The sequence below is a fragment of the Ascaphus truei genome, chromosome 5 (genome assembly GCF_040206685.1).
Source record: "Ascaphus truei isolate aAscTru1 chromosome 5, aAscTru1.hap1, whole genome shotgun sequence".
Classification (NCBI taxonomy): Eukaryota; Metazoa; Chordata; class Amphibia; order Anura; family Ascaphidae; genus Ascaphus; species Ascaphus truei.
This window is the reverse complement of record NC_134487.1, coordinates 87,003,091-87,020,476: the sequence shown is the minus strand read 5'-3', so window position 1 is coordinate 87,020,476 and position 17,386 is coordinate 87,003,091. Positions and strand designations below refer to the sequence as shown.

At 40.8% G+C, this 17,386-nt stretch overlaps 1 protein-coding gene across 1 annotated transcript in view; it reads left to right on the top strand.

Annotated features, from left to right (window-relative positions):
- The window catches only part of TAFA2 (TAFA chemokine like family member 2), a 605,483-nt gene that overhangs the window by 412,784 nt on the left and 175,313 nt on the right, over window positions 1-17,386 (top strand). Inside the window, exons 5-6 of the mRNA XM_075600174.1 lie at window positions 2,711-2,784; window positions 2,981-3,087. Of these exons, the coding sequence (XP_075456289.1) occupies window positions 2,783-2,784; window positions 2,981-3,087 (109 nt within the window). The 5' untranslated portion in view covers window positions 2,711-2,782. The remainder of the gene's footprint in view (window positions 1-2,710; window positions 2,785-2,980; window positions 3,088-17,386) is intronic.

Genomic DNA, 17,386 nt, shown 5'->3' with positions numbered 1-17,386 from the left:
TAGTTTTCAAAGAAACCAACGCAGTGAAAACAGAGTTTAAAAAAAAAACTAAAAACAGGAGTTTAAGACTTTCAAATAAAAATATAAATAATAATAAATATAAATATAATTTTAAAGTTAAGTAGTTTGTGATTTGGCTTTACGTGCAACTGTGAGGCACGTGTGTGCATGTGAACTGCATATTTTTTCTTTTCCATCTTTTGACAATTTGGTAAACCTTCTAAACATATTAAGAAAAATGAATGTGAGTCTAGAAAATATATTGGGGGATATTGTAGTAGTTGCTAGAAGTGCATACCTGTGTGGAAAGGCCTCTTTTCACTTGGATTTGCAAGTTTGATGTTCTGTAAACCCTTCTCCCATATCCAAACCAGGCAGAAAAGGCTTTTTTTACAAGCAGTTTCATTCGAGCTCTATAAATCCGGGTTGTATGACAAAAATTCCTCCCTCGCAATTTGGGCAAATTTGCTGGAATTATAGTAGATCTGTTAACTAGCAGATTTTTTTTCTCACTATACCAAAGAGGCGAGATAGGTGGCAGTAGATCCATCCAGAGCCTAAAATGTGAGTGAGAGAGTACATTTTAAATAAAATCCCCAGTTCGCAGACATACGGAGAGACACATGAAGCTCAAAAAGGAGCACAGCTGAATTACCTGGGATAGATGCTGAGAGATGCAAAGTATTATTTAAATAATTCACATCCCGCATCTCCTAAAAGATTTCAATAAGACCTATACTTACAAGTTTAAGGCCCCATGTCATGAAGGGGGTACTGGTGTCAGATCAAACAGGACCAGAACCTACAATCTCTACTATTCAGGGAGCAGTTTTAGAATTGAATGAAACCAGATGCTGGGAAGTTCTATGGTCACATCATCCTTTAGAGCTCCACTGGTCACCCCTGTAGCTCCTTCCCCTGGCTTCCTTTAAAAGCAGACCACTTTCACTTCTTGGTTGCCAGTTTAATGTGTGTTGTGCACAAAAAAAGAGCACCCCTGAGAGATTTGCTAATAGACCGATTAGGTACAGGTGGGAGCAGTAAAGGTCAAAAGTATGCTGTGACAGTGGAGCTTTCAAGCAACTGGCTTAATTTGATGCTAGAGCTGCTGCCCTTAATAGCAGAGGTTGTGGGTTCTGATCTTGTGGGTTATGACACCAGTACCCTATCTTCACAAGGGGCCTTTGACTTGCCAGTATAGTCTCTTGGAAACATTTTAGAATGTGCAGGATGTGAATCAATTAAATATATGTTGCATATCCAATGAGCATGTCTAAGGTGTATTCCTTTTAAAGCACAAGTAAGAGGTTGGATGGTTTCTCCCCCCCACCCCTTGTGATTTGTACCACAGGATAAGGCTAGTTGTCAAATTTTATTCCATGACTATGTTAAACCATGCATTTTTACAAGGACAAAGTCACTGCTACTGAAATATCCCCACTGTGTTTTCATGAATTATTATTATTGAACAACACTGTAGTTTCATACAGTATGTGGTTATCTGGTCATTCATCTAGTTAGAGCTGCCGTATAATCTCTTTAATGTACTGTAGGTACTGCTATTCATCTTACATAGTTTATAGATATTATAACTGTGCGCCTTACATCATTTTAGAAAACCATAAATTATTTTTGTTGTTACAAAGCAAAGAGACTACAACATGCTAGTTATACCAAATAACTGTAGTCTAGTAGCCCCGAGAGCCACAGTAAAGTGTAGGCGGAAGGGAGAATGACAGTGTTAGGTGTGGAATAGATCAGTGGGGGTTCAGGATGTGCTGCTTGAAGTGTATGAAGCAGCGGGATTGGTTGAGAAGGGAAGAGGAGTGGAATGAGAAGGGAAGAGGAGTGGAATTCTTGGCACTTGAGCAGGAACAGCATGCAGAAGATATCTCACCCACCGTCTCTTTATGATGCAGTTTGAAAGATTGTTTTTAAAAAAAGAGGGAAAAGTGAATGATAGATAATATGCAAAGGCAGAATGGGAGTTGTCACAGCTGGGCTGTGGTCCTTGCCAATGGGCAGCTGGAGGGTGGAAGAATCCCTAGGTGGAAGTGTTTAGTTGGTCAGAACTGGTTGGGATTCAGAAGATTGATATTGTACTCCATGGACTAGGTCCCAGGAGAGGCCCCAAAGAGTTGACTCCTGCAGCAATTTTAATAAAAACCTATTTTGTTCAGTTACATAGAAATGTTCAAGTATGTTTGATGTCAAGGAAATTTTTGCTGTGCGGTTTTTTTAAGCAATGTGTTACACATACTCTGGAGGAAATTAAAATTATTCTGCAGGATCTAGGTCTTTATTCAATATGATGTGAAACTAACTGCTTTCCTATACTGAAGAAGATTTTAGTCTACTCTATTTAAATAGGCTTTAACTTTTCTCCAGCATAGGGAAGCAGGTACACCTTATGTTTAATAGCAGCATAGGCTCTGTATGCAATTGGCTAAAAACTATCATTCAAGTCATAGGCAGTTTTCAGACGATCGCAGTACCATCTGCTTAGGGCCTTATTCAATAAAATGTGATTCAGCCAATCACACTGTGATCAGCCAAAAACAGCCATTTAAATTAATGAATTATTGAATAATGCCCTTAATCCACACAAAAAAGGATGAAGTGAGGGGATTTAGAATAAAGAAAATAGCAGTGTTAGCATATATATATATATATATATATATATAGATTGCTTTTTCTTTTTGTATTGCAGAGTAAATGATCAGATGCTTAAGTCCTGAGTGCACCATATAGAAAAAGTAAGAAACACAGAAGAACAAAGCATATGTAAGTATTATTAGAAACCCTACAGCTGATGTCTGACAGCTTTAAAACATCCTTTTAACATTGTCATAACATTTAATCTGATAGGTTTCTCAGACCACAGTGACCTGTATTATCCAAAGTTGCCAGTAATGCATTCATTATTAATGTCACAATGGGCTTAAAAAAAAATGTGTAACATCTCTATGATTTTTTTCAGGATGAATAAAAGATATTTGCAGAAATCAACAAAAGGGAAACTGCTTATACTAATATTTATTGTAACTCTGTGGGGGAAGTTGGCATTTGGGGCAATACATCATAAAGGTAAGTCTTTATGTTATATAATACTGCATAATGAATGCCTGCTGCTGTATGTATGAAGATTATTTTTGGTTCTTTGTCACTGGCCATCTGTAGTTTCTTAGCTTGTCCTCTTTAGACCTCCTCACTAGCAGCTCTCACATACAGTACCCTCCAGGTGTACCTATTTAACACCTACTGTACTCATTTAAGACGTGTGTAAAAGAAGAAGAATTTGTACCTGTATATTTTCCCAATTGATAGAAACTTGTAACTTTCCACTAATAAAAGCAACAAAATATTAATTGCATATAGTATACGACATATATTAATGCTTTCTACCCCTGTATGAGTCGCTCGCTTGCCTAGAAGCTCCGCCATCCAGCACCGACAGAGATATTAAACTGTACTTACTATATATTCTGGTGTCATATGTTGAACGGTCTTCTCTTTCTCTCTGACAAATGATTTTCTCTATATTGTTATTTGGCCCCTTTCTTTATCTTGGCTTCATCTGTCAGCTTTCGTATTTCTATCTACTGCCAAATCTCTGTCCCTGTATCTCTGCAAATCTTTCTTAATCTCCCCATTCTCCTTTCATCCTTACCCTCTATTTTACTCTTGCTCTCTAGCCAACTTTGAATTTTAAGTAAGAAAGAATGAAAAATTCGGGGCCTATTCATTAAAGTTCAATTAAGGCAATATTGCATGAAAACACATCTTGCTATTTTAATAAATCAGTACCCACAACACCAAACTGTGTGAAAGTGTCACATGGAAATATAGAATCAGAGAATTTGATGGCAAAAAATAACAACTGTACTTGGCTCATCTAGTTATCCCATTTTTGTATCTGTAGCAAAACCTCAGGCTTTGTTTGATCCATGACTTTCTTTCATAATTGGGATAGTTTTATGTCTATCTCAAGCATTTGTTGAGTCCCTTATTTTATTAGCCTTTAACACCACTGTTGGGAGGCTCTGCCTTGACGTCACCACCCTTTCTATGAAGAAGAACTTCCTCGAATTTCCCTTGGGCCTTACACCTTCACCTTCATCACTTCTCTTTCTCTGAAATATGCTTCCCTCTTCTAAAGCGGAGGCCCCGCTGCTTCAGTCAGTGCGCCCCGTTACCCGCGGTCCGTAGGGAGCGGGAGCAGGGGGGGTGGGGCGTGGTTTGAGCAGAGGGCTGCAGAGGGGGTCTCTCAGGCTGCAAGAGGGTGCAGCGAGCCCCCCCACATGCCCTCTGCTGCTCGCTCTGTGCTGCTCCCCCCCCGGTCCATCCGTCCCCCCCGGTCCACTCCCCTCCACACACACATACAACACACACAATACACACAACACATATACACATATACACACATACACACATGCATACACTTCCCCCCCCCCCTACCTTTTGGAGGTGGGGGAAGCTCTGACACTCCAGCCCCCGGCGCTGATAAGCTCATCAGCGCACCACGTGACGTGTCACCGCTCGGGATCGCAATCCTCTTGCATCCCCTGGTGGCGGACACGTCACAGCGCGTAGTGAGCCTTGTCGGAAGGAGGCAGTGAGGACAGCCAGACATGAGGTAAGGGGCTGGTGGCCCGTGCGCACTCGGCCACATGTGTGGCCGCACGCAGCAGGTCCTCAGCCTAAAGCTGCAGTTCAAGCTGTCGTTTAAAAAAAATGTAATTCAATACAATATGTGCATTAATACAATCTACACACTGACAATTGATTAGCTAAATTGCCGATTGGTCTGTTCTCATGTGATCGATAGGAGAAGATTCAGCTCGGGGTTCACTAAATGCATATTGAGTCCTTTTCTGCTGCACTGACAGACAAAGTTCTGTGAGGAAGATAATGTGACCATGCAGACACTAGATTCAAATGGTTCAGCCCTGCTAGAGAGAGGGCAGGGCACAAAAGGGTAATGCTGTTTCAGAAGAGGAAGGGGATGTGACTGTAAATGGTTGCTATAGGAACAAAAATGCTTGCTACATTAGAATACATTAAAATGTATTTCAAATTGTTTTTGTTTTTTTAATGCTACAAGTATTTTGTCATAGTACAGAACTGATTTATTTATTTAAGATATTGCTTGAACTGCAGCTTTAACTTGTTGAAACTCTTGCTATATTCGAAAATATTTATCATATCCCCTTCTTTCCTCCAACTGTACATGTTGATGCTCTTAAGGTTTTCCTGATAAGATTTATGTTGTACAGCAGTGGTTCCCCAACTTTTTCGGTTCAAGGCTCCCTAAGGCGATCAGGATTTTTTCAAGTCTCCCTAAGGCAATCAGGATTTTTCCGCGGTGCCCAAAGTGAAAACAAAGTTGTATATACATACCTAACAGTTGCAGTGCGCAGTTGGTGTCTCTCTCACACAGACTCTCACTCTCTCACACAGACTCTCACTCTCTCACTCACTCTCTCACACAGTCTCTCACTCTCTCACACAGACACGCACACTCTCACACAGACTCTCACACTCACACAGACTCTCACACAGACTCTCACACAGACTCTCACACAGACTCTCACACAGACTCTCACACAGACTCTCACACTCTCACACAGCCCGCACCCCTCCCCCTATGTACACACAGGCAGACAAGTGACGGGTGGTAGAGATGAAATACGAGCCGCAGGGAAGCCCCGGCAATAGCTCACTGGCACCGGCAGCATCACGCTCACCTCATTCGGTCACTGCAGTGGTGCAGAGCGCCTCATAAAACAAATTAACCGCCCCCCCAGGAGACAGCGCCGGGAACTCCTCTTGCTGTCGCTGCCCGCAGCCGGTGAGAGGGCGAGAGGTGGCTCCAAAACCTTACACACACACCAAAACCTTACACACACACACACACACACACACACACACACACACACACACACACACACACACACACACACACACACACACACACACACACACACACACACACACACACACACACATTTGAGCACCGGTAGCGGCGCGAAATCATCTTTTCCCCATCTTTGCCGCTGTCTGTCGGCTTCCCTCCCCCTGCCGTGCATGCACTGCGGTAATATAGAAAGGATGATTAATGTCAGCCAACTAAAATTCTGCATGCGCGCACGGTGTAGTGCACGCCCGGCATTATAGAACGGTTGCTTGTCCAAAATTTTTTATCTCCCCTGGCTGGCCCCCATCTTATTCCCCCCCATCATTTTTACCTCCCCAGACTGGCCCCCATGCCCCATCTTATTACCCCCCCTATCATTTTTATCTCCCCAGGCTGGTCCCCATGCCCCCTCTTATTCCCCCCCCATCATTTTTATCTCCCCAGGCTCGCCCCCCACCCACACGGGCTCACCCCCCACCCACACGGGCTCGCCCCCTGCCCACATGGGCTTGACCCCCCTCCCCCCACACGATCACCTGCACAACACACTATAGAACGGGCCACATCCGCCGCTTGGCTTGCCGACGGCCGCCCGCAAATTTTCAACCGGACAGACATCAGAATTATCGGCCTGTCTGGTTGAAATCGCGGCGCTCCTCTAGCCAAGCCACGGTGCACCAGGGCGACGCGGCGCACAGTTTGGGAACCACTGTTGTACACCATGAATATGGTTGCCAGGTGTCCGGGATTTAACCAGACAACCCGATATTTGGTTACTCTGTCTTGTAAAAAATGAGAGATAATACCGAACATGTATGTGTCTGGTATTATGTCTCTGGATTTAGTAACCTACCCGGGTGGCTGGAATCGTGGGATTTCCCCCGAGAATGGAGAGAGCAGGGCTGCTGCTGCTGCTGCTGCTGCTGCTAGGGGGCTGGGCTGCTGTCTCTATCCTGATAGGCTGCATTACACAGCAATAGCTAATCTGGAGGGTGTGAGATGAGTCTGGGGGGGAGGGAAAGAGCAGAGGAAAAGTATGGAGCAGAGGTGAGTGTGGATTGTGGAGTGTGCGGTGTCCTTTGTGTATTCATTCTGTGTTGTCATGGAGTGTGTGTATATTAGTTCTGTGTTGTCCTTGAGCGTGTGTATGTGTGTATTAGTTCTGTTTTCTCCTGGGGGTGTGTGTATTAGTTCTTTGTTGTCCTGCGTGTGTGTGTGTACTTGTACTGTTTTGTGTGTGTGTTTGTGTGTGTGTGTGTTTTCTCTGGCTGTCCTGTGGGGGTGAAAATGACATAGAGGGGTGAGAGAGGATGAAGAGGGGAGAGGGTATGAAGGGGGGGGCTAGAGAGGATGAAGGGAGGGAAGATGAGAGGGGATGAAGGGAAGGAGGATGAGAGAGGATGAAGGGAAGGGGTGAGAGAGGATGAGGGCAGGTGGGTGAGAGAGGGTGAGGGGGGTGGGTGTGTGAGAGGATAAGGGGAGAGAGAGAGGATGAAGAGGGGTGCAACAATCTTGGAATTTGTGGGAGCAGCATTAAGATTAGTATTGCTCGCCATGTACATTATGACTGTAGGTAAGTTATTTATAAATGATCTGACCCTTACGTCATTTGTTCTAAATTTCACTCAAAGCATGCACCAATTTGCGTCAATTTGCACTATTTCATATTCTATTTCCTTCTAGCTGAGATACCCGGTGTTGCCCGGGATTTAATTTTCCCGCTCCCCCTCTGTCTCCGCTCCCCTCCCCGCATTCACAGCTTCATTCCCCCCCCCGTTCCCAGCTCCGGCCCCCCCCTATTAACATCTGTGGCCCCCCCTTCACATCTCCGATTCCCCCCCTTCACAGCTGTGTTCCCCCCCTTCACACCTCTATTCCCCTTCACAGCTCCGTCCGCCTCCCCTTCACAGCTCAGTCCGTCCCCCCCACCTGCACAGCTCCGTTCCCCCCTCCCCCCTCGTTCACAGCTGCGGCTCCTCACATTTTTTACAAAACAGAATATAAATTGGTGCAAATTGGTGAATACTTGGAGTGAAATTTAGAAAAAATTACGTAACAGTCAGGTAATAACATTCTTCCTCACCAATGATTCTTGCGCGCGTTGCACCTTTCACCATTTTGCCCAGTATTTTTGGACAAGCCACATGGCAACCCTAACCATGAACCATTTCAGTAGTCCTACTTTGCACAATCTTTAATTTATTTATGCCCAACTGGAGATATGGTCTGTCTCCTGAAATGAAAACAATACTCTTTTACTGATCTATAAAGTGACACCACTAGCCCTCTCTTTTTGCTGTAATACAGTATCTCTTCTTATGCAACCTAGCATCCTGCTGGCTTTGCATATAGCTTTGTAATACTGCTTCTCTACTGCTTCACTACTTTCAAGTCTTCTATAGTGGTTGATATTATAACATAATTGATCCTGTATGTATTTTGCCTTTGTATTGTTGTGACCCAAGTACATTATTTAGCATTTTTAAATAAAATTGTTAATCTCTCAATCTACCAAAATCATTAATCAGTTTGTTTACCCTGCCCACCGGCGTGTGAACTCTGTTGCAGATTTTTGCATCATCTGCCAAAAGACATACTTTCCCTTCCACACCATTTGTAATGTCACTAATAAAGATGTTAAAAAGCAGTGCTCCTAGTACAGATACCTGAGGTACTGCACTTTTCATCACCCCTCATGAGAATATATTCAATTTACCACCGCTCTTTCTCTCCTATCCTACAATGCCTCACCATTCAGTCACTTAGAATCCAATCCCAAGCACTGAACTTGTTTATTAGTCTATGAGGAACAGTGTCAATAGCCATACTAAAATCTAGGCAGGTAAACTACAGTACATATACTGTTCCACCCTGATACTGTATATTATCTTAGTCACTTAATAAAAAATTCAATCAGATTTGTTTGACATTATTTTCCAAATTAAATACTGTACATATGGTCTGGGATTTTTTAAATACTGGACCTTAGATATTGAATAATACAGTACTTTCTTCCAGTAGTATTTCCTCACTACTGATATCAGACTCACCAGACTGTATGTACCCACCTGCTTCCACCTTTGTGAAGCAGGACTACATTTGTTAATTTTCATTAATCTGACATATTATTAATTACTGGTTAAATTATTATTTCACTAGTATTGTAAGCACTACCTAAGCTCTTATACTGTAATATCCTTGGATGTATCCCTTTGGGCTCGGTTGACTTGTCCACTTTTTAATAGTTCCATTAGGGCTCTCTCCTCTGTACAGTAAAATGACTTGTGTCTACTTCTTTTCAATTTATATTATTGCTCCCTATATGTGATCAAACCACTTTAACTTCTGATGTGAAGACTGCATACAAATAATTAGTAACATTGTCTGGTATATATTTGTCTCCCTCAACATTAGGACCTCTTGTGTCTATTCCTTCTTTTGTCAAATTCTCTTTCACTTATACACCTAAATGGGTTATTTTCCCCTTCTTTATCAACTGAGCTATTTTCTCTTCTGCTTGGGCATTTGCGTGTGTGATTATTTGGTTATCCTCCTCCTGTCTAATCAAATATAGTTCTCTATCTTCGATCGTCTGCGTCTGCCCATATTTACTCCAAATACAATACCTTCCACCTCATGTAAGAACCATTATGGCTTTCTTTTACTTGTATTGTATTGTATGTCTTTATTTATATAGCGCCAAAAGTATACTCAGCGCTTCACAAAGAATACAGTACAGGGAATTATAATAATACAATATGTGCAGCAAAATCAGACAATAGGAAAGGAAATCCCTGCCCTGAAGAGCTTACAATCTAAGAGGTTTGATGGATGGGGAACTTACAGAGACAGCAAGTGAGGGAATAAGTGCTGTAGATGGCAGTGCTTGGCCACAATGGGTGGTAGGAGTGACTGAGTGTGGGTGAATAGCCATGAGTGCAGGCTATTGGTGTAGCCCTTGAACCCCCACCCTAAGTGATATTGAGGGGGTCTGCTTCTTATCTGGCACTGTCTAGGTGTTTTGCTGCATACCTGTAGGCAAACAGGGGGGCTGAGTGCTCCACGATGGTGTGGGGAGAACCAGGACAGGGTTGCAGGTTACCTTTGTTCTTCAGGGGTGCAGCCCTCTAGTCAGCATAGATTCTTTGCAGGGGCAGGGGATGGCCCATACTGACACCTTATTCTTCTTGCACAGCAGCAGACAGTAATCACACTGGTTCAGATACAACTGGCTTTATTGCACGCAGATGGTAATAACACAGTAAGCACAGAGGTATCCTTTTTCTCTCCTGTCTTCCCATAACTTTCAGAGCCCTGACTCAGGCATTTGGCCCATGTCAGGCCTGCTACACTCTCCTTCCATCTCCTGGTGAGATGGAGGAAGAGGCTCCTCGCTCCACAGGTGGAGGAGAAAGATCAACCAGGAACAACCAGGAAGAACCCCCAATTTAGGAGAGTGCCAGAATTTATAACCTGAGATTGGGGGTTGAAACCCTGTCCCTTAACAGAGCTGATTGAATACTGATTGGTGATCACTAATTTTAGATGAACCAATCTGTATCCTTCTCTCAAGCTGACACTCTCTGGTAGTTGCTAGGCCTGTCCTTGGATACCTGAAATGTATCCAAGTCTGCAATACACACACAAAGCCTAAAGAAGGAATTAACCCCTCCACTGCCTGCACCTAACAGGACTGACACTGTAAGGGCCCATGAAAAATAAGTAGCGGCCGGGAGGCTATGCTATATTGGGATGCTTTGTGGGGTGAGTTTTAAGGTTAGTCAGTATTAAAATGAGAGGTTAACACAATTTACAGGGGAAAAGATGACAAGGAGGCATGGGTGAAATCAGGTGTGTATGTCTGGGTTCATGATTTGGGGAGATCCCCAGCAGCAGGAAGGAGTAGATAAAGGATGTGAATAGAGGATTTGTGTGGGTGTTTTTTTTATTGAGGGTTAAAGAAGTTGATGGAAGAAAGGTGTATAAATAATGTGCAGTGGGGAGTGGGGAAGTTGGAGAGAACAGAGACATTCACAAAGGAGTGAGGAAACAGTAAACAGAAAAAGCAATAGGGAGGACATAATGAGATGCATGAGGGGAGACTTCCCAGGTACTGGTGGATAGAAAGAGTACAAAGAATCAAAGCGTATCGAAAGTTAAGTTCTCACAGTTGCAAAGTTATTGTGCAGAGTCCCGATTTTCCTCCAATCTTCACCTCCAAAATTAACTCTGTCACACACTTTTGATGTTACACTTTAAGTTGGGACACAGCCATATGGCTTCACAGCCATGATATTCTGTCTTAAGTACTCTGATCACATGCAATTAAATAACAATTAAGGGAGGGGTCTGCCTATCAACTCACAGAAACATACCCCAATAGTTAATTAAATCTTAATTTCTCTTGATGGCAGAAATTCAGTTCAATGAAACATACCCCAATAGTTAATTAAATCTTAATTTCTACTTGCATTTCTACCAATGTGACCTATACATACAGTAGACCTATTGGTTTTATTATTGCATATTTTCCAACTGATCTAGCTTTCCATTTAAATACCTCCACCCTGCCAAATAGTTTTTTTTAAATATTTCCTGTCAGCTTTCCTGAAATCTAAAAACTTAGTTTTGTGTGGTATTACTAAGCCTTTGTCTTAATACTACACCAAATATACAACGGGACTGGCCGATGGATAGGAATCCAGAATGTGATCCAAGTAGTGATGATTTCATATACATGGAATATAAAAACAAACAAAATACATATCGTAATATTGCAAAACTGGGATGATATTACTAAAAAACAAAAAACAAAAACAAAAAACAAAATAAACAATGCTATCTAATGGAAGCTAAAACGTGCAACAGGTGAACTGTAATGTATAAAGAGCATTTATTAAAACAACACTTTAAAAAGTATATCACTGAAATAGTGTAATTTCTCCCTATAGAACAGGTCCCACAATAGACTCCACTGCTGTAGATGAAATGCCCACTTTCCAGATGGAAAGTGGTAGTAGGCAGTTGATATGATGTGATAATGTAGGAGATCCTTAATATTGATGCTTTCTTAAAATCCTAAACAGAGTAGGGTCTTTATAATATGGATTTTGTCTACGTATTGACTTGAAGATGATGTTATTTTTCAGGATTGTTAAAGTACTTTAAAACTGTTGTACTGTGTTCAGTTTATTTATTTAAGTGTAATTAGTATTTTTATTTGATAGCATCTGCATACTTTGCTTTTATTTGCATTACACAATTTTGTTTTTGGGCCAGGTGCATAGGAAAACAATGTATTTTATTTTAAACATACATTTCAAGTTAAATATATATATTATAATGTAAAATATTTCTGCTATTTAAACCTCTAAATGATTTTGACTTCTAGGACATTTAGATTTAATATATAATTTGCATTAGTCCATACTAATTCGCTATACTTTACACACATTGTGTTAAATTACACAACATCTGCACCTGGCCTATTACGCTAGTTACTTATGATCTCTTTATTTATGCACGTGCATTCTTTAATAACACAACTAAATACATTGTTAGTCAATTTCTTAAAAATGGCAACATGAATTGATGTACTGTATTACAGAAATTACAGAAATTGTAAGTAGTGTCGTGTTTTAACTTAATTCGGCTTTTTGACAAATAATCTCCAGACTGGAAGCGTTTTTCCATATAATTCTTCGATTCTTCACTCTAGCTGTCTCACATGCACAGCAGATACTCTACTGTATACATGATCATATTTCAATCCATACATATTAAGTAAACTGTAAAAAAATTACTAGGATTAGGATTAAGTGTCATATTATAGAAAAACTGAAAAACGCAATAGTTCGAGCAGTTTGTCTTCTGCTCTCCCATTGCTCCTTAACAGTACTTTCTGACGTCTTTAAATGCTAACATTTCTACCTTTTTCTTTTTTGACTGTAAGGCTCTCAAATGTTCTAATTCACAACTTTTTTTCTCTCTTTTTTGATTCTCTGCATTCCACGTGTTTCTATGTTTTCCCCTGTTAATGCAATCACTAATTTTATTCATTTACTTCTGGTTCTTTCCATTATACTCTCTGGCTCTCCCATTTTTCTGAGCTGTAGAGTAATTGTAACTGTAAATTGCTGGAAGTCTCAAATTGCAACAGTAGGTTACAAAGAAAGGACACAGCACCCTCTGTGTGTGACAGTGACAGGGAGCTGCATGTTTATTACACATGCACTACATATTACCATGGGACATTGTACAATTTAATTTTATTATCCATTTTCTGTTTTTAGTTTATTATGCCAGAGGGTTTTTAGTGGTACAGTATTAACTTTTGGGCAACACATGAGAAGCCTGTTTTCATAAATACAGTTTACATTTATTAATTTTAATAATGTCTTACAATCAAACTTATTTTCCTTGAGAAAAACACCCTGAGTACAATTTTTTAAAATGTGCTAAATATTGGGATATAAATTCAACAGGGGGGGCTTCTTAAGCACATCCAATGAAGCAAACTAAGAAAGCATAGTTTCAAATATAGTAAGTATATATAATTGCACACCAAATTCACAGCAACAATTTTGCACTATGGCGTAGACTTATAAATATTTTCCCTACAGAGCACGACGTAAATATGCACAGACAAAAGGTTCTGTGTGTGAAAACAACCATGCATAAGTTTCATATGGGTAAAGGTGGCTAACCTTTCAGGCATATTATGACCCTTTATCAAGCCAACACTAATGCTAGAGCAACACCTGAAAATGACTCTTACCTAAGGATTGTACAGAAAGATTGGGATTCAACCGTATGCCACCTATGGTGTATTTGGCTTGATAAATGGCCATAACAGGCCCCTAATGTTACCCAACTTTACCCATATGGACATATACAGTATTATTTTCATACACACATGGCAAATTTATTGTATGTGTGTGCGTATATTATATATATATATATATATATATATATATATATATATATATATATATATATATATATATATATATATCAGCACTCAGTAGGTAAGTTTAATTTTTTTTTTATATTAACATGAACATCACAGATATATATATATATATATATATATATATATATATATATATATATATATATATATATATATATATATATATAAAAGTATACATTACCGCATAGCAGCAGAAAGGGAGACAGCACTCAGGTGAATGAAAATAAATGTATTAAATACAGCACATAACTCCAACGTTTCGATCCCACAGGGGGATCTTCCTCAGGGTGGTGCAACAGACACAGGACAGTGAGTGACTTATATACCCCAACACCCAAGTGACATAAACATCTCCACATCATCAGAAAGCATCATCATCGGGCGACAAAACAGCTGTGCATAATACAATTTAATTAGATCATGCTCCAACTCCATGTCTGTACTCCTATTGGGGAATCCAAGTCACATGATCAAACCCAAGCTGTCAGTGTCATTGCATGTAAACAAACTGATGCTGCATCAGCAGGACCGGTTTTCAAGGCAACAACATGTGTGCTCAACTCTTTAAAGGCAGCAGACACCAGTGGTTGTCATGTGTACTGCACGTGTATAGATACACCACTGCAAATGTGTATGTGCTGTAGCAGTGATGAATTTACTTCTAAACAGCACCTAAGAATAACAGATACTGGCATGCGTATATCAGTAGAATCCTATGACAGATAGAACCCGCTGTAATCCCAGTCGGGTAACCCATAATAAACCTGTCGGCGTCACATGCTGCATGGATATACATAGGTTGCTAGTTAACCCCTAGTATACTAGTACTGCTAAAGGCACAAAGTGCGATCAAATAAAGGAACATGCTGTCTGTAGAACTACATAAATATACAATATACGGACCTGCAAAAATGTGGAATAAAGAACACCCAATACACAGTGAGGGTAAAGTGAAGAGAACCGGGAGGGGAAAATGAAATCAATGGAAGAAGCTGAACGACAAGAATATACAAGCTGTAGTAAAATATACTGTATAATAAATGCCTTTTAAACTAATCATTTTGAACTACGCTGATCCATGTATACATACAGTTGATGTTGAACAGTAATAATTACAAAAAATTACAAAAAACAACCCAAGTTCATGTCCTCATTCAGGCCTTTGGGGGCCATAGAATCCAGTCTGTGAATCATCCTCGCCTCAAGCTGGAGCAAAAGCCTGTGTCTATTTCCTCCCCTGGTTGGAGTATGGGCTTGTACAATGGGCATACAACGAAAGGTGGCTAAGCTGTGCTGTTTAAGCTTAAAGTGCCTTGCCACTGGTAACAGCTTAAGATCATCAGAATTGGTGGGGTCAGCAAGGGCCTTGTGTATTGTGGAACGATGCATTGCTATTCGTTCCTTAAGCATACGCGATGTCTTGCCCACGTAAACAAGCCCACAGGGGCATTTGATAATGTAGACTACAAATTTTGAGTCACAATTGAGAAAATCCACAATTTTAATTGGATAACCTTTATGCGGATGCATAAAAGTGTTGCCCAGCATTAAATACTGGCAATTTACACAACCTCTACACTTGTGCACCCCCGGAGCTTTTGTTAGCCAGGTCGTTTTCGCTGCATATTTATCCACTGGGTCCGCCTTTATGAGGTAATCCCCCACATTCCGACCCCGCCGATAGCAAAAGAGGGGTGGGGACTCAAAATGTTTTCCGATACGTTTATCATTCGCCAAAATGTGCCAGTTTTGCTTTATACTGCGTTGTATCTGGCTTGAGGCAGTACTATATGTTGTTACTATGTGAAACCGATCATTTTCAATGGTTGTCACCGTAGGTTTCAGTAGATCACCCCTTGTTGGTAAACGTGTTTTGGCTAATGCTTGATCAATTTCTGTCCGATCGTAGCCCCTCTCTCTGAAGCGATCTGCCATTTTCTGTAAAGCTGCTTCAACATGCGTAGGATCGCATGTAATTCTCCGTACCCGGAGCATTTGTGAAAAGGGGAGTCCCCTCTTTAGAGGGGGAGGGTGATGACTCTGAGCGTCTAAGAGAGTATTCTTATCTGTGTCCTTTGTATGTATTCTAGTACACAATACATTATTTTCCTTGTATACCACGGTATCCAGGAACACTATATTAGTGGCACTGTACTGGTACGTGAAGCGTATGTTTGATGGTATGAGATTCACATAATGAATAAATTCCAACAGATCATGTTCGCCCCCACCCCACAGGAGGAACACATCATCGATGAATCTAGCATAATATAAAATAGACTCAGCGTGTGGAGAATCATGTAGAAGGTGTGTCTGCTCATATGTGTCCATATAGATATTCGCATAAGATGGGGCCATATTAGACCCCATAGCAGTTCCCATGAGTTGGAGATAGTACGTCCGTTCGAATCTGAAGTAATTCTTATGTAATATAAGATCTATGAGAGTCATAATGAACTCTGATGGAGGACCATCTCCTTGGCCGGTACTGTGTAGATGGCTCCTGACAGCTTCCATCCCCTCCTGGTGGGGGATGTTAGTGTACAAGCTTGACACGTCAAGTGTCACAAGCAGGACATCTGTTAAATCCAATGTTAGTGCTGACAGTTTAGTTATGAAGTCCGTAGTATCTTTAATATATGATGACATCTGTAGGACCATAGGCTGTAGGTGAAAATCAACAAATTGTGACAGTGGGTGGCATAGTGATGACCGCGCCGAGATTATTGGTCTACCCGGCGGTGCTATGAGAGATTTATGTACCTTAGGCAAGGTGTAGAGTACAGGCATAATCGGAAAGTCAGTGGTCAAGAATTTAGCCAAATCCTCTGAGATCCAGCCATTATTTAGTCCCATTGTGATAATTGAATCACCTCACGCTTATATACCGCTTATATACCGCTGTAGGATCTGCGGTTAGCTTATATATATACACACAGTTGTGTGAAAAAGAAAGTACACCCTCTTTCAATTCTATGATTTCACATATCAGGACATAATAACAATCATCTGTTCCTTAGCAGGTCTAAAAATTAGGTAAATACCACCTCAGATGAACAACACATAACGTATTACACCGCGTCATGATTTATTTAACAAAAATATAGCCAAAAGGGAGAATCTATGTGTGAAAAACTAAGTACAAAAGTCGAAGTTTTAGCAGTTTGCTGGTCTGGAGCATTCAGGTGTGTGTTGCGCTTTTTTGAATATTTATATATATATATATATATATATATATATATATATATATATCTGTGCGTGTGTGTTTTCTGAAGGGAAGAGGGATATTAGTCTATGCTATAGTGCAGAATTGTTATTGGGAATTATTTTTGTGTGCAATTGTTGTTTACTATAACTGCAGATAGAACCAGATACAAAGTACTTATTTTTGCTTTATATGAAACTATTTGTTTCTCTTTTTGCTTCATTGGATGTCCTGGAGAACCCCCCCCTATTGAATCTGCTATGTTTTTGTGAGTATTGATGGACACAGTCAA